Source organism: Vipera ursinii, assembly GCF_947247035.1.
Source record: "Vipera ursinii genome assembly, chromosome: 3".
Lineage (NCBI taxonomy): Eukaryota > Metazoa > Chordata > Lepidosauria > Squamata > Viperidae > Vipera > Vipera ursinii.
Window position 1 is genome coordinate 116,117,193 of NC_139516.1, and position 19,846 is coordinate 116,137,038.

At 43.8% G+C, this 19,846-nt stretch overlaps 1 protein-coding gene across 2 annotated transcripts in view; it reads left to right on the plus strand.

The window, feature by feature from the left end:
* The window catches only part of MGST3 (microsomal glutathione S-transferase 3), a 112,657-nt gene extending 93,169 nt beyond the window's left edge, over positions 1 to 19,488 (plus strand). The window contains exons 2-7 of one of the 2 annotated variants that reach the window (XM_083357572.1): positions 8,122 to 8,202; positions 9,451 to 9,574; positions 14,386 to 14,459; positions 14,936 to 14,993; positions 15,996 to 16,068; positions 19,286 to 19,488. In XM_083357572.1, the coding sequence (XP_083213698.1) occupies positions 9,458 to 9,574; positions 14,386 to 14,459; positions 14,936 to 14,993; positions 15,996 to 16,068; positions 19,286 to 19,395 (432 nt within the window). In that variant the 5' untranslated portion in view covers positions 8,122 to 8,202; positions 9,451 to 9,457 and the 3' untranslated portion in view covers positions 19,396 to 19,488. Of the gene's footprint in view, positions 1 to 7,900; positions 8,203 to 9,450; positions 9,575 to 14,385; positions 14,460 to 14,935; positions 14,994 to 15,995; positions 16,069 to 19,285 lie in introns of those variants that run through there. The other variant, XM_083357571.1, reaches the window with a different exon arrangement.
* Positions 19,489 to 19,846: the final 358 nt, after the last annotated feature.

A 19,846-nucleotide genomic window follows, 5' to 3' on the forward strand; every position in this document is an offset into this window, starting at 1 on the left:
AGAAACTGCACTTTTATCTAGGCATTTTTATATTTATAGTTCTGCTTCCAAAAAGCCCCCAGCCTATAAATTTTATCTGGACTAACAATTACACTGTGAAACAAATGTCAGATTGAAAGATTCCAAGGATAGGATTACTGGTATATACATAAACATCAGACTAATACAAACTTAAAAATAACAGGATTCCCATCACAATTGTCTGGGGGGAAAAACTGCCTAGAGCAGCAGTGTTCACCTAAGGACTGGCGCTATCTTGAGTAAAAAAAAATATATCTTATGTTTTAAAGTGCATTTCTTCAAAATTTAAACAGTTAATAACATTCCACAATAAAGGAAAACATGCATGAGTAATAATAAAGCATTGTCTTACTTACCAGGGCTGAAAATCATTCCAGTGAAACCCTAACATCGACTCCACTCTTCTTAGGCCCTCGTTATTGAAACTTTTTAAAACGTATTCTTGAGAAAGGTAAAAAAAAAAAGGCTGAACATCAAGTACATTTCACCTTCTAAAAAGGAATACTATATCCACCAGACTCTAAAAGCATGGGAGACTCTGTTCCACAATTCAGGGAACTCAACGTAAATGAATAGTGGCTTGGCCGAGCAAGTCCCTTCATTCCTGGAAATCATAGCCAGCACCAAGGTGGAACACTTGAATCGAATTATTGATCACTTATAGCAGGGGTAGGCAACCTCGGCTCTTTTATGACTCAGGAATTCTGGGAGTTGAAGTCCGTGAGTCATAAAAGAGCCTAGGTTGCCTACCCCTGACTTATAGGAAACAGAATCTCCACAGGAGTCCTTGCTCCCTAGATCAAGAGGGTTCCACGTAACAAAGTTTGGTTACATATGAAAGGCAAGCATTCCCCAAGGAGGGGGTTAGAAACAAATCAAAAATAGAGCCCACCTGCAGAGTAGACAAAGCATCTTGGTCAAAGGTGAGCAGGACATCAGAATGGTAAAGAGTACTCACCCATCTCCCCTTAACTCCTGAACAACACTCTGTTCTCAAGTCACCCAGAAGATTTGAGTTGAGAATGAGCAGACCATGGCTCTGGCAAAGGCCTTGCTCCCTTGGCACATAGCTTGAGGTATCACAAGTTCTCTGACTAGCAGAAGCAAATTAACTTTTCTTCTGTACTATAGTAATGCAGACCAGAGTTAAAAGCAGCTCACCCCCATCAATATTCCTTTTGTCACTGGCATTCAGTGGGGGAATGTCACTGGGGGGGAAAGGCAACTCCAGCATTAGCTTTTCCCTCACCTTTCTCGCTTGCTGTTGAACAGGGCTTTTATTTGACCCACTCATCAGCTGGTGTACTATGCACAGAAGTCTCTGGGGCTCATTTCAAGCCTTCCCACACATGACTCAGTTCTTTCTACATTTCTATAGGTATGCTTTAGAGTCCAGGAAGATGAACAAGGCTATTGTCATGGGAATATTTTGTTTGATGGATGTTCTTGCTCTCCTTGGATAAGGACAAGGCTTGAAACTGAAGCTTCCATGCCTCTCTTTTTCTTCATCTTAAGAATTAAAGAATTAAGAATTAAAGCATAAGTGATTAGTTGGAGGCCTGTAATAGATTGAGAGAGGAAAGACAAAGGGGCCTCCAGAAAACAACAGCAAATAGGCTGGAGTAAGACTTTCTCTCTGAATTGTCTGCAGGGCTAGTCCCTAATTCTGGATTGAATATATATTTGATATTCTGTTTGCAGCTGTTGCACATGGTGGCTATGGTTGTATTTGGCAGGTACCTGGAGATCCAGAAGCATCCACAGAACACCCCAGTTCACAAGGAACCTTGGTTATATGCTGCCAAGAACCCTTGTTTTAATAAATCATTTCATATAAAACTGTTGCTGTATGTTAGTCAGTAACTAAACTTGTTAGTTGATGAGTTAACAAAAGGCAGGCATGACTAGTATCTGGATGAACAACCAGGAGGAAATTTCAAAGCTACAGGCAAGACTGAAAAGTTGAAACAAAAACCTAGAAAAAGACAACGACAAGCTACTTCCGTATTGTTCCCAAGAACTCCATGGATGTGTCCAGTGCTTTTTTTTATCATAGAACTCACCAGAACGGAGTTCCGGCATCCTTTTTTAAAACAGATTTCCCAAGTTTTAAAGGTAACTTTTGAACATATGATGTTTGGTCCATATGGACTTGAATCGCCCTGTCAAGCGTAGCAGGTCAGCGGCAAAATCATTAAAACGGTGCATGCGGGCTGCTTGTGTGTCGAGTCCAATGCATGCGTACTTCATCCAGCTACTCGGCTTCTGGCACTGCTCGGCTTGTGATTGGTCATGTGGTCGCACGCTGAGTGCTTACTGTGTGTGACAACCATTATGTTTCATTACAGAACTGATGTGTGTGGGTGTGTGTACAGTGATTAATGGCGTGCGAAAGGTAAATAAAAGATTAACAAGATGTGAGTTCCGGCACCCTTTTTCTTACAAAAAAAAAGCACTGGATGTGTCCACTGAATCATTGGAAGGCAAATTTGACCCAGGGGCATCTTTAGTTTTACTGTGATTACTGTGAATATTTTCTAGGTAATCTCTGCAAATAACATAGGTGCAGACACTGTTAGTGAGATGAAGTCATCGGAGTTTTTCCTCATGTGTCTTATTATGTAAAGTTTGCCCTATGTAGTCATGTCTGACTGTAAGGGGCTGTGCTCATTTGCATTTCTTATCCAAGGGAGCCTACATTATCCGAACACATTTCCATAGTCATGGGCCAGCATGACAATATGCAGAGGTCACAGAATATTGTTACCTTCCCACCAAAGTGGTACCTATTAATCGCATTTGCATGCTTTCGAACTGTTAGGTGGGCAGGAGCTGGAGCAAGTAATAGGAGTTCACCCCATCAGATCTCAAATCCAGGCTGTTAGCTTTCCAGCTGACAAGCTCAGCATCTTTTCACCACTGACCCATCGTACCCACCTCATATTATGTAATAGGTAACAAAAAAATGCAGCCAAAAGAATAATACCAAGAAGTAAAACAAAGCGACCCCAAAATATATTCATATAGGTTTAAGGGGGGAAAAATATTTTGCACTGCCTCCAGGACCATATAAAATGTACAAATAATGTGCTTGATCAATACTTGCCAATGGAACTGTATGTACAACCATAAAGAGCTCTTCACATTATCTGATCCTCAGCTGATTCTCAGGCTCTTTTGGGGCTTAAATTTAGAACTAACCTGGAACACTACCAAATCCATGCCTCAAAGCAGCCCAAAAAATAACAGCATGAAAAGAGTTGTTCTGTAATGCAATAGACTCAAAATCAACTCTCTTTCTCTCCTATTTCACTATGGAAATCTACCTTCCCCACCATCATTGCTTCTCAGTTGTCCTACAGATGGATCCAGGTCTCTAAGAAGTGGATCAGTTTAGAGATCTGGTGGACAAATAGGAAATGGCTCATTGGAAAGAACTAGACATTTCATTGCTCAAAGCAAAATGCAAAAAGGCTTGGGAAAGCCTATAACAGTAGGTACCAGGCTGACTCTAGGGGTCACCTGTTAACACTAAGCAGGGAGTTGGTGAAGCATGTCACACTGTACCTATGACAAAGCTTACCAGAAGCCAACATGGGTTTGTTAACAACAGATCATACCAGACAATCCTTATTGCTTTCTTTGATGAAGTGACTAAATTAGTGGATATGGGAAACACTGCAAATATACTGTAATATATTTAAACTTCAGTAAGGCATTTGACAAAATAGACCATAACCACTTCTTGGTAAGTTAGAACAGGACTTTTCAACCTTTTCACCCATTGTACCACTTTTAGGATATGGCAACATCCGAGTACCACCAGTCGCCTAGCAAGGTGTCAAAAACTTGATGACCCCCCCCCAAAAAAGGAAAAAAGTGATGAAGTACAGGTAGTCCTTGACTTACAACAGTTCGCTTAGTGACTGTTTGAAGTTACAGTGGCACTGAAAAAAGTGCCCCCCAAGTCACAGCCGAGCAAGACACCTGCCCACCCAGCGGCACTCTTCCTCCTGTCCAAGGTTTTCATTGTTGTGAGCATTTTTGTTAAGGATTGGCAGCGGGGGTGGGGTGGGGGGGTGTTTGGTTTTTATTCCCCCCGTCTGCTGGGTGGTTGCAGCAGGTTTTGGTCACTTCACATAACCCTGGGACACTGTGACCGTCATAAATATGAATCAGTTGCCAAGCATCTGAATGTAAATCACAAGACCATGAAATGCCAGGATCAGCGCTGAGCTCCAGCTGGAGCCTGGCGCTGATCCTGGCGCTTCCACTGAGCCCTGACAGCCCCGAAGAAGCGCTGATCCTGGCGCTTCCACTGAGCCCTGACAGCCCTGCAGCTCCAGCCGTCTCTCGCTCAGGCTTGTGTGGTGTCACCAGTTCAGCTCATTCCCCTCCCTGCTACCACTTTTCTAGGATGGTCGTGTACCACCTGCCAGGTGCCAATGTACCACAGGTGGTACCCGTACCACTGGTTGAAAAGCCCTGAGTTAAAACTATGTGGGATACACCATACCACTACAGTATGGATTCGTCAACTGCATTCAGAGTATAGTCCTCAATGGAAATACATCTACATGCAGGGAAGCATGCAATGGGGTACTTCAAGAACTCTTCAATATCTTCATAAATTATCTAGATTAGGAGAGAGAAAGAATGCTTCTCAAATCTGCAGACAATATCGGATTGGGGGCAGTTTCTAATACTTTTAAGGAGAGACTCGAGATTCAGAAGAATCTTGACAGATTTAAGCAATGAGCTCTAGCTAAGAAGATAGTGAGAAATGTAAGGTCTTGCACTTCAGCAGGAAAAAAACAAATGCAGAGGTACAGAATAGGCAGTACCTGGCTCAATAATAGTAACTATGAGAGGACCTAGGTGTCCCGCCATTTAAGTATGAGCAGCTGCCAAAAAATCCAATTCAGTCCTAGGCTGCTTCAACAGAGGAATGGCATCAAAATCACAAGAAATAATAGTACAGCTTTATGCTATACTAGTGATACCACACTTGGAATACTGCATCCTATTCTGGCCACCTTGATACAAACAAGAAAGAATGAAGAGAAGAGTATCTAATATGGTAAGGAATCTATGGGATAAATCCAGGGCTTTTTTTCTCATAGAACGCTCAGAACGGAGTTCCGGCACCTTTTTTGGATGGAACCTAATAGGGTAGGCAAGGCAGGTTGTATAACATGTGTGAGTTCTGGCACCTTTTTCTTTTACAAAAAAAGCACTGGATAAATCATATGAGGAACAATTAAAGAAACTGGGTATATCTAGCCTAACAAAGAAAAGAATTAGGGGTGACATGATAGCTGTCTTTCAGTATAAGATGGGCTGCCAGAGAGGTGGGGATAGACTTATTTTCCAAAACACCTGAGGGCAGGTCAAGAAGCAATAGATGGAAGGTCGTCAGAGACAGATCTAACCTGAAACTAAGGAAAAAGTTCTTGATAGTGAGAATTAACCAATGGAATGGCTTGCCTCACAGAATTGTGGGTGTACCGTCATTGAAAGTTTTCAAGAAATGATTCGCCAACTATTTGTCTGTGATGGTATAAGGACTCCTGGCTTGAGCAGGGCATTGCCCTAAAACAGGGCTTTTCAACCAATGTACCACCTGTGGTACATTGGCACCTGGCAGGTGGTACGCGACCATCCTAGAAAAGTAGTAGCGGGGGAGGGGAATGAGCTGAACCGATGGCAGCACCACACAAGCCTGAGCGAGAGACGGCTGGAGCTGCAGGGCTGTCAGGGCTAAGTGGAAGCGCCAGGATCAGTGCCAGGCTTCAGCTGGAGCTCAGTGCTGAACCTGGTGCTTCTGCCATCAGCTGGAATATTGCACATCTCCAGGGTCTTGTGATTTACATTCAGATGCTTGGCAACTGATTCATATTTATGACGGTCACAGTGTCCCAGGGCCATGTGAAGTGACCAAAACCTGCTGCGACCACCCAGCAGATGGGGGGGAATAAAAACCATACACCGCCCCACCCCGGCTGCACATCCTCAACAGAAATGCTCACAACAATGAAAACCTTAGACAGGAGGAAGAGCGCCACTGGGTGGGCAGGCAAGAGTCTTGCTTGGCTGTGGCTTGGGGGGCACTTTTTTCAGTGCCACTGTAACTTCGAACAGTCACTAAGCGAACTGTTGTAAGTTGAAGACTACCTGTACTTCACTTTTTCCTTTTTTTGGGGGGGGGGTCATCAAGTTTTTGACACCTTGCTAGGCAAGGTGGTGGTGCTCGGATGTTGCCATATCTTAAAAGTGGTACAATGGGTGAAAAGGTTGAAAAGTCCTGGACTAGAAGACCTCCAAGGTCCCTTCCAGCCCTATGATTCTATGAATATTCGGAGTCCTGGTTTCCTGCAACATTCCAACAATCCTGTTATGAATCCTGCATCCTCTTGGGCCAATAATGAGGGGGGCAGGACTCCTGCTGTGGAAAATGAATGACAGGGTAGACCTGCAGTCTGCCTGCTAGAAGGAGAAACAAACAATCATCATGGAAGGATCACATCTCATTGTCCTGCTACACCAAGTAAGCACTAACAAAGCTAAAAATGCAACCAGATTGGGTTGAAAGGAAGACTATTTGGGATTCTGAACTACAGTACTCAAGTGTACCAGGGAATTTATTTAACGCATAAAATAAATGGAAACTTAAGTGTTTGGATTGCAGTGTAGAAGCTCTTATCCCTCTCTAGGTTGTACAGATTTTTAGGTTTTTTTTAAAGGAGAATAACTCGGAAATATCAACATGCGTGAACTTATTTTTTTAATTTGTGCAATAATGTGCCTCATCTTTCACTATTATTTGGACATGAGCATACCTACATGTATATCCTGCGTTGTGGAACTTTGCCCCTTTAATAACATAATACAGTAATGGAGATGTAGTGCAAGATGGATATGATGCGATAAACAGCAGACTTAGACCAGACATGTCAACAGTGCTTTTTTTGTAAAAGAAAAAGGTGCCGGAACTCACACATGTCATACAACCTGCCTTGCCTACCCTATACCAGGGGTAGGCAACCTCGGCTCTTTTATGACTCCTGGACTTCAACTCCCAGAATTCCTGAGCCAGCATGGCTCAGCTCGGAAACCTCTCCCTTTCCCCTCAGCATGGCTGGCACAGGAATTCTGGGAGTTGAAGTCCATGAGTCATAAAAGAGCCGAGGTTGCCTACCCCTGCCCTATACGGTTCCATCCAAAAAAGGTGCCAGAACTCCGTTCTGAGCGTTCTATGACAAAAAAAGCCCTGCATGTCAAACACAAGCCCCGGGGCCCGGATCTGGTCCGCAAAGTGGTTTCATGTGGCCCGCGAAGCCATCCTGGAAACAGTGAGGGAACGGCCCCCACTGCCTTGGCCCTGGCGCAGAGACCCTCCTTCTGCCAGAGACCCTCAGATTTGTCCCACTCCTGCCCAGGCCCCCATAGGCACCCTTGATGCGAACGATGTAGAGCTGGCCACGCCTACCCAGTAGGCCATACACACTCTAGCCACGCCCACCCAGTAGGCCACACCCAACCAGGCCACACCCACCCGGCCCCCTGAGGGCAACTGCAATGCTGATGCGGCCCTCAGTGAAATTGAGTTTGACACCCCTGACTTAGATGAAACTCAATCGCTACATATCCAAAATAAGTGAAAACACAGCTGGTTAAAAAAAAAAAGACCTGAGCCAAAACAGGCCGGAGATTAATCCTGCCTTGGTGGTTGGCCCAGGGGGAATGTAACAGCTGGTCATCCATTTCTTAACCGGAGACAGCAAAATCCTAGAGAAATTAAATTGGGCGTATTAGGAGAACTCGTTTCCCCGCCATCCATTTTGGCACAGTTGGCAAGACTGGAAAGCAATCCGCACTAAGGTTATCACGTCTACCCTTGTCTGAGCTGCATAAATAAATAAATCCGGAGGTCAGAACGACAGCAAAGAGCATCCATAGAGCGTCAACTAAGAACGAACATTAGAGTCAGAGGAAGATCTCCTGGTGCCCACAGGAACCTCTTTCTGGCTCGGGGCGGAGCTATTCCAGGTTTTCCCCCTGGCGCGGGCAGGTGCTTTGATTTCTCGGGAAGAGAAGGAGGGCGATTTCGGCTGAGCGGCGGGGATCCGGTCCTAACTGCCTTGGCTCTTTGGATTGCCGAACCGGCTCGCAGAGAAAAGGGTGAGCTGGGGCGGCAGGGATGGCGCCTGCCCGCTTGGGAGGGAAAGAGCCTTTTGGAAGGCCGCTGGTGGGGGGGACTTGACCGCTGGTCGTCGTCAACACGCTTCCTCTTTGCCTGCTCTTGCCCGGAGGAGAAATTGCTCCTTGCCACACCTTGGTTATGCAAGCGAGCGTTTGAGGCGGTTGAGCCCTCGAATTTACTACGCCGGAATCGTCCCTGCAGACTTTAGTTTTATCCGCTCTCTCTCTCTCTCTACAATACCTCCTGCGGGAGATCTGGAAGCGGTTTCATATTGTTCCCGACTAGCCAACCATATTTGAAAGTAGCGTTTGGTTGAGCGTGCAGCGTGAACCCACGGTTTCGGCTGTTTGTCACAAATTTATAGATATCGCCGTTGCTTATTTCTTAAACGCATTGTTTGGGGCCAGATTCTTCCTCTTTGGGCTCTGCTTTGGAACTTCGTTGTTCCCGTTGTCGAGAAATGTATGCTTCGTTCCAAGTTGCTGTAGGTCAGGAGTAGGCAACCTCGGCTCTTTTATGACTCGTGGACTTCAACTCCCAGAATTCCTGAGCCAGCATAGCTGGCTCAGGAATTCTGGGAGTTGAAGTCCGCGAGTCATAAAAGAGCCGAGGTTGCCTACCCCTGCTGTAGGTGTTTAGGGCTTGTAGCTATGTGTGGCGTGCTTAAGCATCTCATTAGGGGAGGAAAGTATTTTTTTCTGTGAGCCGAAATATAGTCAAATTAGCATTTTATGCAGCACACTATTGTTTCCTTCCAGAAAGTAACTCCAAAGTTACTTTTTAATTACGTTTACAACTCTATTCTTTAATTTATTTTAATTTATTTCAAATTTTTATTTTTAATTTACTGTACAGAGACCTTTAAGTTCTGTTGTTGTTAACCGCCCTGAGTCCCTCGGGAGATAGGGCGGGATATAAATCCCATTAATAAATAAATAAATAAATAAATAAATAAATAAATAAATAAATAAATAAATAAATGAATGAATGAATAAATAAAGTTGTATAGTGTTTCAGAAACTCCCAGCTAAAGAAAAAAAATGTGTGTAAAGTTCTGTGGTAGTCAGGCTTTACAGTTCTGGTTTTGTGTTACATGGATGTGCAGAAAAGAGCACAGGGCAAGACCATGAGAGGAGGCTGGGCTGTTTTTCTTTATTAATTGATTTTTATTTTAAAGGCTGCCTACAGAAAACACATTAACTTACTACTTTTGACTTTCTTGGTAGGGCCAGGATGGTGGTTTTCTCAAAAGAATATGGCTATGTGATTCTCACTGGTACTGCCAGCTTTGTCTTGATAACACACCTTGCGGTAAATGTGGGGAAAGCACGCAAGAAATATCATGTGGAGGTAAGCATGGGTGATTTTCCCAGAATTCCCCTACTTAGCTATTTCTAGAGGCAGAAACTAGCATTTCCTGAAAGAAAATGTGTATATGTGTGTGTAGAAATGTTATGAATGCTTCAAGTTGAATTATGTAAAATACCGTGCTTCACCTTTCAGGAAACAGTATCTTAAAAAATAACAATTAAAATATTATATAATAATCAAAAACAAACAGGAGGTAAAACAAATAACCAGTTTAAAAACTTTCATAGCCCATGGGTAAAGGAATTCAGAGCCATTAAAAGGCCCAGTAAGAATCTATCAACCTAATTTATATAGAGGGGGCCTTAAGCTTCTAAGGCAGGCATGTCAAACTCGTGATGTCACGTGACGGTTTCCCCATTGCTGGCAAAGGTGTGGGCACAGTTTCAGCGTGACGCATCCAGCCTGTAGGCCGGCAGTTTGACATGCCTGCTCTAAGGTGACTTTAGTTTAAAAGATAAAGTGAATAAAAATTTGGGCTGCAGAAATGAGTAGGGTCAGTAAGTGGCAGTAAAGAGATAAGGCATTTCTCAAGTCATTACAATCACATCTGAGGCTGTAATTTCCATCGCTTAGCAAAGTAGTTGTAAAACACAATACCATGGGATTGTATCACTTAGCAACAGCAATCCCTACAGTCTCAGCTGCCCCAACTTGTGGATGATTAAGTAGAATAGAATAGAGCTGGAAGGGACTTTGGAGGTCTTCTAGTCCAGCCCCCCCCTCAAGCAGGAGGACCTATAGCATCTCAGACAATTGACTGTCTAGCCTCTTCTTAAAAATCTCCAGTGATGGAGCGCCCACGATTTCTGGAGGCAAGCTGTTTCACTTGTTAATTGTCCTCACTGTCAGGAAATTTCTCCTTAATTCCAGGTTGCTTCTCTCTTTGGTCAGTTTCCAATCATTGTTTCTTGTTCTGCCCTCTGGTGCTTTGGAAAAATAACATGACCTCCTCTTCTTTGTGGCAGCCCCTCAAATACTGAAACACTGCTATCATGTCTCCCCTATTTCTTCTTTTCTTTAGACTAGCCAAACCCAAGTCTTGCAGCTGTTCTTTGTATGTTTGTTTCCAGGCCTTTAATCATCTTAGCTGCTCTTCTCTGAATTTTTCCCAAACTCTCAACATCTTTTTTGTGATATGGTGACCAAAATTGGCTGCAATATTCCAGGTGTGGTCTTACTAGGGTTTTATAAGGCGGTGCTAATACTTTGTGTGATCTTGATTCTATGCCTCTGTTTATACAATCCAGGATTGTATTAGCTTTTTTGGCGGCTGCTGCACACTGCTGGCTCATAGTCAAGTGATGTCCACTAGGACTCCAAGGTCCCTCTCACAGTTACTGTTTTGAAGCCAGGTCTTGCCAAGTCTGTACTTGTACCTTTGGTTTTTCCTGCCTAAAATGTAAAACTTTGCTTTGCTCCACATTGAAACTCATTTTGTTGGATAGGGCCCATTGTTCTTTTTGGATCCTGAGTTTGTCTTCTGGGGTGTCAGCTACTCTTGCCAGTTTGGTGTCATCTGCAAATTTGATGAGTTCCCCTTCAATTCCCTCATCTAAGTCATTGTTGAAGATATTGAAGAGTACTGGGCCTAAGACAGAACCTTGTGATACCCCACTGCTTACTTCTCTCCATGTAGATGTAGTGCCATTGAGGACTACTCGTTGAGTATTCCACCTTTTTCTTGCTTACCAAGGAGTAGGTTGTGGTCTACTTTATCAAATGCCTTACTGAAATCTAAGTATACTATGTCCACAGTATTTCACTGGTCTACTACCATAGTTTAGTCACTTTATGAAAGAATGAAAGAAGATTGGTTTGGTACGATCTGTTTTTAACAAACCTGTGCTGGCTACTAGTTATAACTTTGTTTGCTTCTAGTTGTTTTCAGATCTGTTTTTTGATTATCTTTTCCAGGATCTTCCCAGGTATTGATATTAGACTGATTGGTTTGTAGTTTCCTGGGTCTTTCCCCCCCCCACCTTTCTTGAAGATGGAAACCACATCAGCCCTTTTCCAATCCTCAGGTACTTCTCCAGTGTTCCAGGATTTTTGAAAGATATGTTGCAGTGGTTCTGAGATAACATCTGCCAGTTCCTTCAGAATTCTGGTAGCGTATTAAGTGGTTCCACTTTCACACCCGATCGCATTTGCCTAACTTTTGACTGTTTCTCCATTCCCAGCCCTTTCTTGACTCTACTCTTCAGTTGCCACTTGTTACTTCCTCAGTCAATTGACAGGTTTCACTTTTTCAGCCATGAGAACTGCAGCATCATTGTTTCTGCCATCTTTGGGCCTACAATAAACTGGATAGTCTCTTCATGGCTCCCCATCTTTAGGCTCACTGGCTCAGTCAGGCAGGTTGCAGACATCCCACACACACACCCCTCCCAGTAAGCAAACCACCTGCTCAAACTTCATGGGTTGCTTCAGTCTCTTAACCCTTAGTCCCAACAAATCCACCATTTTCAGGCTGGTCAAGCAGCAAGTGCACCCCAAGTCTAACAATGGGTGAAGACCACCACCCCGACTGGGGCACTACCACCTCCACCTGGACAGTCAATGGGGTAATGGTGCCACTTACCATCAGATCATCTTCCCCCTCATTGTCACTCTCGTAGAACACCACTCCAGGCTTGCTGAGGGTCAGAGTTCCCTCCCCTTCGCTTGATTGGGGGGAGTCCTCCACGACCTATGGCGCTACTCGCATTTTCTCCTTCATCTTCAGAGTTTTCTTCGGCTTGGGTTGGTTCGGGGTCCTTGGTATCGAGGTAGGTTGGGGAGGCAGGCAATTGGCCGCCCTATGGCCTTCTTTCTCACATCGGAAGAAAGCTCCTGCGGGGTGACGTGGACCCTCTCTGGTGATTGGAGCAGGGGGCCCTCTCTACGTGTTGGACACTTCTCTTGGCTTTGGTGGGATGGCTCTCAGGCACTGCGTGTCACCGATACTCCATCAGATCCAGTTCCACTGTGATGGCCAGCTGATACCACACTTGGGAGGTCATCAGGAATTCCCCAGGGCAGGCAATTCTGGTACACTTCTCTGTTTAGCCAATCTCAAAATTTGCGGCATTTTGGCCACGCTCTCAGCTTCCCAGTCAGGCTGCAAAACTCCTGAATGTACTCAGCCATGGACCGGTTCCCTTGCTTTATGGAGTGGATTTCGGATTCCGCCCAGCGGGCTTGTGTGGGATCCCAGAGTCTGGCCCGGAGCCCCTCTAGGAAGGCATTGATGTTTCCCAGTTCCGGAGCTCCTTTGTTGTTGACTGTCACTATCCATTCAGCGGCTTCTTCCAGATTCACAGTGATGGTATTCACACAGGTCCCTTCATCTGGGAATGCTGCTTCATGCCACTCTAGGTAGATCCATACCTGGTTCAGGAAATAGGCGAATTTCTCCGTCCGTCTGTGAAGCGTGGCTTTCAAAGGCGATGGCTCACAATCATCACGGACTAGCAGGTAGCCAGGCAGCAATTCTACAACTTACTGGGTGGTGTAGGCTGGAGGTCTCCCTGCTGCGTGGACTGGTGGGGACTGCCTGGTGGCCGCTGGTAAAATCCCAACCATTCTCCTGTTCCCTGCCATCCCGACACACCGGATCTAGTGCCATTGGTTGGGGCAGAGGAGGAGATGAAGTCACCATAGTCTGACCCATTCCAAGTGCTGTCCCCCGGGCTGGGAATTTCACCTGCTCCACTACTGGAGCATCCATCTGAACAAACATCTCATGCTGCTGCAGGAGATGATCAGAGGCTTCCACTCTGCTGACTTCCCACTCTGCAGCCCTCTTGGCCTTCCACTTGCTTCCTCGCGTTATCTCAACCCCCTGTGGGATTCAGGAGAACTCCATCTCAACAGCTGTCCCCACGCCGCCTGTCCATTGGGTTTTCAGGCCAGTGTAGAGGGACCCTGCCACAGTTCCCTCTTCTCGCACCAGCAGCTGCTTCATCTTCTCCGCTCTCCTTTCGGACTGTGTTACCACTGGCTATGTCCTGAAGTCCACCTGGACCAGATATATATCTGGTTTGTTCTGGGAACAGTCTACTTCTCAGGCAGACACCTGCATTAGTGACCTTGGCATTCTTGTAGGCTCTCACGATCCGTTTCCTTCCTAGGCTTTCTGCCCCTCCCCCCTGTTTCTGTGGCAAGTTGAGTAGCGATAGAAGTTAGCTGCCATCTTAGCAGTTCAACCTTGACAAGAAGTTAGAACCAGAAATAATGATTGTGAGTGCAGCTATGTAGGTTTTTACAAAGAAAAACTTCCTGGGGGTAAGATTTGTACAACAGTAGAAGGTCAGTCAATGGAGGTTGTGAGTTGTCCATTTCTGGAGGTTTCTAAGAGAAAGTTGATCTGTCCCGTCTCATGGAAATGGTTGGTTTCCTGTACATTATAGAAAGTTAGACTGATGATAGGTTTGATTGCTTTCAGCTTCATAATTCTATGGTTCTGTGATATTTTTATCCTTCTCATATATCTAATTTTTACTTTCAGAACAAAACTGGGCAGAAGCATGCTAATGCAGTTATTTTATTAAAATATTTTATTTATAAATGTTTTTATTATTTAATCATTATTTGTTATATTAATATATTTTTAAATTTTAGTTTTGCCAATTTACATATCTACCATGTAAGTCTAAGAAAAAAGGTTTTTTCTGAGGAGATGCCAACAAATACACATCCATGACCATTTACAATATAATGTACTGTAAGCTTTGAATTCATGTATTATTTATATAGCTACACAGCATATATATAAAATCATATATGTATGTAATTTTTTCCCTCAATAGTATCCAACCATGTACAGTACAGACCCTGAAAATGGGCATATCTTTAACTGTATCCAGAGGGCACACCAGAACACGTGAGTAGTCTGTATTGCATTGTGCTTATTACTGGTTTCTTCCAGATTTGGTGCCTAGAAAACATCTGAATTCCACTGTAAACTAGAGAGGAAATGTATACTGGTTATTTTGATGCAGCACTCATGGTATATCTTTTCTCCTAAGGACATAAATGGGGCAGGCTGTCAAGTTCCATGCTCTGTGTTTATACATTATGAAATGCTACTATTGGTCATTTGGATGTAATTCTAGACAGGTGCAGAGCACACGGTTGGGAAGATAGCAACCAAGAATATAAAAACAGCAAAATTATAAATTGTAAGATGAATCTGCTTGTGTTTACTATTACAATTGCAGGCAAGCTAAAGGTATCAAGGTATAGCAGAATATTCTGCTTTATTTTGGGGGATATGTTAGGTTCTGTATAATGTTCACTTGGACGTAAATTTGTAAAAGCCATTAATGAAGTGTATTTAAAAATCTTGACTGTTTTTAGCTTGGAAGCATATCCATCCTTCCTGTTCTTTCTTGGAATCAGTGGGATCTATTACCCGGTAAGAACAATATTTAGGTCTGGATATGATTAGCAACTTGTTCAATGGAAGTTGGTGTATCTTTTTAACTCAAAAATGCTTCTTAGGACAATATAATAAAACCAGAGGCAGTTGAATTAATGTTGTATATCCATCCATCTTTTAGTTATAGCTGATAATTTGTATTTGTATAGTATTTTATTCTTTTTAATGTGTTATTCTTAATGTATACATATTGTTGTATTTTTTTTTATTCTTTAATGCTATAAGCCACCCAGAGACACCTCATGTTAAAATGGGCAGTGGCAAACAAATTTAATAAATAACTCTCATAGAGTAATCAGCATCTGGTATCAGTGTAAAATATTGCATCCTGATTTGCAAGTTGTTGTTTTTAAAAAAAAATTAGCACTCTTGCATTGCAAAAAAAAATAAGAAATACAGGAAAGTCTTATTGGTAGCTTGATGGATGTTCAATTGACCATAGTTAGACCAAAGTTATTTGACTAAGAAACTGGAAGATTGTCTCTGAAATGAATATTTTTGGATTGATATTGATGACAGCTATTGCCAACACATCTTAGGAACATGAACCAGACCACAAAAAGTTGATCCTTTTAACCAGTGAATATGCTCTCTTTGCCAATAATCATTTCACCATCAAAATAAATTCACACTATTAAAGAAGCTCCCAATGTAACTTGATAAAGAGAAAGTTGGAAAGAAAGGATAAAAAGGTAAAAATACAGTGTAAAAGAGAGCAGGTTTAACTGGACTGATCATGTCACTTCATAATTTTTGCACTTGCCTGATACAAGGACTTAAAACGAATTGGAGCAAATGAAATAGCAGAGTAAGTTTTACATTTTGTAACTGTCTTTATTTACTTTCTTGGCTAGTATAACCACGTCTTTCCAGAATAATTCTCCCACAGTATAAATCTTAATTGTAGTGATTGACTGTCCATTTAATATCCATTTAATTGTAAACATCCTTTCATGTGCAATTAATCATTCTTCATAGCGTGTTGCTACAGGACTTGGTACAGCGTGGATAATTGGAAGAATATTGTATGCTTATGGCTATTACACAGGAGGTGAGTCCTTATATAGGAGTTACAATCATTTCTTGCAAAGCTGTTTTCATCTCTGTAGTGTTGTTCATAAACTCTTGCTTCACTGGACAGCCAGATACTGTTTTACAAAATCCAAGTTGTTCTGTTAAGATTAGTCTGAATTCATAGTTAAAGTTTATTTTTAGACCATATAGCTGGTCCTATATTTTCCTCAGAAAATGGAAAAAATAGAGAAAAACACACCTTAATTTACCTAGACCAGGGGTCAACAACCTGAAACAAAAGAGCCACTCAGAACTGGTTCCATCACATACACAAAAAAGTGGGAGCCGTAAAATGTGCGCACACATGCGTGCACGCACACACATGCGCAGAACAAGGCAAAACGTGCACAGATGAAGGCAGCAGCTCTCCAAACGTGGCGGCGGAGGTTTGGAGAGCTGCGCAGCTCTCCGCCTCCACGTTTGGAGAGCTGCTGCGTTAGTCCGCGTTTGAAAGAAACACGAACGCAGCAGCTCTCCAAACGGGGAGGCGCTGCATTCGCATTTGAAAGAAACGCGGACGAACGCGTTCATGTTTCTTTCAAACGCAAACGAACGCAGCACTTCCCCATTTGGAGAGCTGCTGCGTTCGTCCGTGTTTCTTTCAAACGCGGACTAACGCAGCGCCTCCCCGTTTGGAGAGCTGCTGCGTTCGTCAAACATGGACGAAGGCAGCAGCTCTGCAAATGGGGCGGTGTAGATTTGAAGAGCTGCACGCGCAGCTCTCCAAACCGCCGCCGCCCGTTTGGAGAGCTGCTGCCTTCGGCAAACATGAACGAAGGCAGCAGCTCTGCAAACGGGGTGGTGTAGTTTTGGAGAGCTGCACGAGGAGCTCTCCAAACCGCCGCCGCCCATTTTGAGAGCTGGATGAAGGCAGCAGCTCTCTAAATGGGGCGGTGTAGGTTTGGAGAACTGCGCGTGCAGCTCTCCAAACCGCCGCCGCCACCCGTTTGGAGAGCTGCTGCCTTCATCCCACTTTTTTCCCAGAACGGCGGAGGAGGGCTGGAAGCCGCAGGAGATGGCTTAAAGAGCCGCATGCAGCTCCAGAGCCGCGGGTTGCCGACCCGTGACCTAAGTTTAAGTTTAAGTTTATTTGATTTCTATACCTCCCTTCTCCCGAGGGACTCAGGGTGGTTCACAGGGCATATATAAATAGCAGTACAAAAATTAAAAAGAAATTAAACCAGTGCCCAATTAAAATACAACAACAATAAAATAGTAAAAAACCCCATTAAAAACCCATATTCCCCATCAGGCCAGACCAGCTAATTCAAATAGGTGGGTCTTCAGCCCGCGGCGGAAGGAGCGAAGGTCCGATGCCATCCGGAGCTCAACCGGCAGTTGGTTCCATAATGCCGGAGCACCCACAGAGTAGGCCCTCCCCTGGGGGCCACCAGTCGACATTCCCTGACCGGAGGCACCCTGAGGAGGCCCTCTCTGTGGGCACGCACAGGGCGGAGGGGAGTTGACGCCGGCAGCAGGTGGTCCTCGAGGTATCCCGGACCCATGCCATGTAAGGACTTAAAGATCATAACCAAGACCTTGAACCTCACCCGGAAGACAACTGGTAACCAATGCAGCTCGCGGAGCAAAGGTGTAACATGGGAGTACCGGGAAACTCCCAAGACAACTCTCGCGGCCGCATTCTGTACCAGTTGGAGCCTAGACCATTATGACTTTATTTATTGGTAAAATGAGACTAAATTCACAGATTGTATCAAAGCATTTTTTTAATTTTTTAAAAATGTTATTAAAACCAACTTGACCAAATTTAGAGTGACTGGCTCATGAAACCTGCTAAGGCATGTACTTTAATGTGGCTGTGTGCATTGTGAGAATCCAGGGTGATTCTAATTAGTTCTTGGTTTATTCAGTAAATTTTGCTTAAAAATCTGGCTTGCACTATATAATGGATCTGTATAAACTGTATTATTCCCAGAAAGCATTTGCAGTCAAAAATAAGAGGTTGTGTTTATCTCTACATAATGCTAAGTGATAAAATGAATTTGCACATTATATTAAACCATAGAGAAGCATAATATATTTGTGAAAGAAGTTCATGTGTTAGTATTCCCTAGGGCAGGGGTAGGCAACCTCGGCTCTTTTATGACTCATGGACTTCAACTCCCAGAATTCCTGAGCCAGCATAGCTGAGTTTTTCTGAAGCATAGCTAGGTCAGGAATTCTGGGAGTTGAAGTCCATGAGTCATAAAAGAGCCGAGGTTGCCTATCCCTGCCCTAGGGAATAGAATGAAAAATCATGGTTGGAAAAAACAGACAAGAAGAAAAGTTGAATGTGTTTATCTGAATGTCTATTTGCCTAGCTTTTTCTTATACACAGCCAGCCCCAAAGACACCCCTGCATGTTTTCTAGTAAATGTTCTAAAATCAAGGGAACGAGGAACAGGAGAAGCTGGGTGAACTGCCCAGTTTATATGTTTAAAGAGCTAACTATAGAACATGTAATAAGTGACCAACCTACTAGGAGTGTTTGGGGAAACAATGCTTCATGAATTAAAAATGCTAGGCGGATACCTAGCCCTTTGTTTAAAATCGGAAACCACGTGCCATGAGTAGAAAGCATGTAGGAATTGCAAACTAGTAAGAGACCCACATAACAAAAATGACATAGAACAGAGGTGTCAAACTCAATTTCATTGAGGGCCGCATCAGCATTGCGGTTGCCCTCAGGGGGCCGGGTGGGTTTGGCCAGGGTGGGCGTGGCCTACTGGGTGGGCGTGGCTAGAGTGCGTATGGCCTACTGGGTGGGCGTGGCCAGCTCTACATCGTTCGCATCAAGGGTGCCTATGGGGGCCTGGGCAGGAGTGGGACAGATCCGAGGGTCTCTGGCAGAAGGAGGGTCTCTGGGCCAGGGCCAAGGCAGTGGGGGCCGTTCCCTCACTCTTTCCAGGATGGCTTCGGGGGCCACATGAAACCACTTTGCGGGCCGGATCCGGCCCCCGGGCCTTGTGTTTGACATGTCTGACATAGAAGGTTGCTCAAGATAGTCTGTAGTATCATATAGATAAGTAATGACTTTATTTCTGTAAAGGACGCCATTTTAAAAATGAAAATGACAACAATTTCCTTGAAGCATCCAGAACCTATTGGACAATAAAAAAGCATTTCCACAAAAAATATATATTTTGCATTGTTAATGTTACCGTACATGTGAATGTTCTGTCTTCCCTTTATAGATCCTAGTAAGCGAAATCGTGGACTCCTTGGTTCCATTGCACATCTTTGTTTGGCAGGGGCCACTGTTTACTCAGCTTTCCAGCATCTTGGCTGGATCCGCAGCGCCTAGGCAGCACCCATTCTGGTGACATCCTGAGATGTCTTGAAATGTATCTCACATGTAATTTTTATCATTACTTTTAAAAAAAAATAAAAACAAAAATGAATCACCTCTGGTTCCAATGTCCTCTTGTTAAAGCTTGGCAGCTTGCCAGTTTTCTTTGCTCCTACCACCAGATATTTCTGTGGTACTGCATTTAGCATTTCCCTTGTTTTATAATTATAGGTATTGCCTGGTAAGGGTTATAAATGTTCTTGAATGTATCTTTAGAAGGCCTTCAAAAAACTGTAGAACTGCAGAAAAAACTCTTTTCGATAGCTGATATAAAATATATATAGAAAAAAAAATTAAATGCAATATCAGAGCATGCAGTAATATAAGCTGGACCAGTTTCATCTACATTCTAGAAACACATCTCCAGGCTCTCACCCCTTGGATTTTCTCCCACTTACTATCTGTG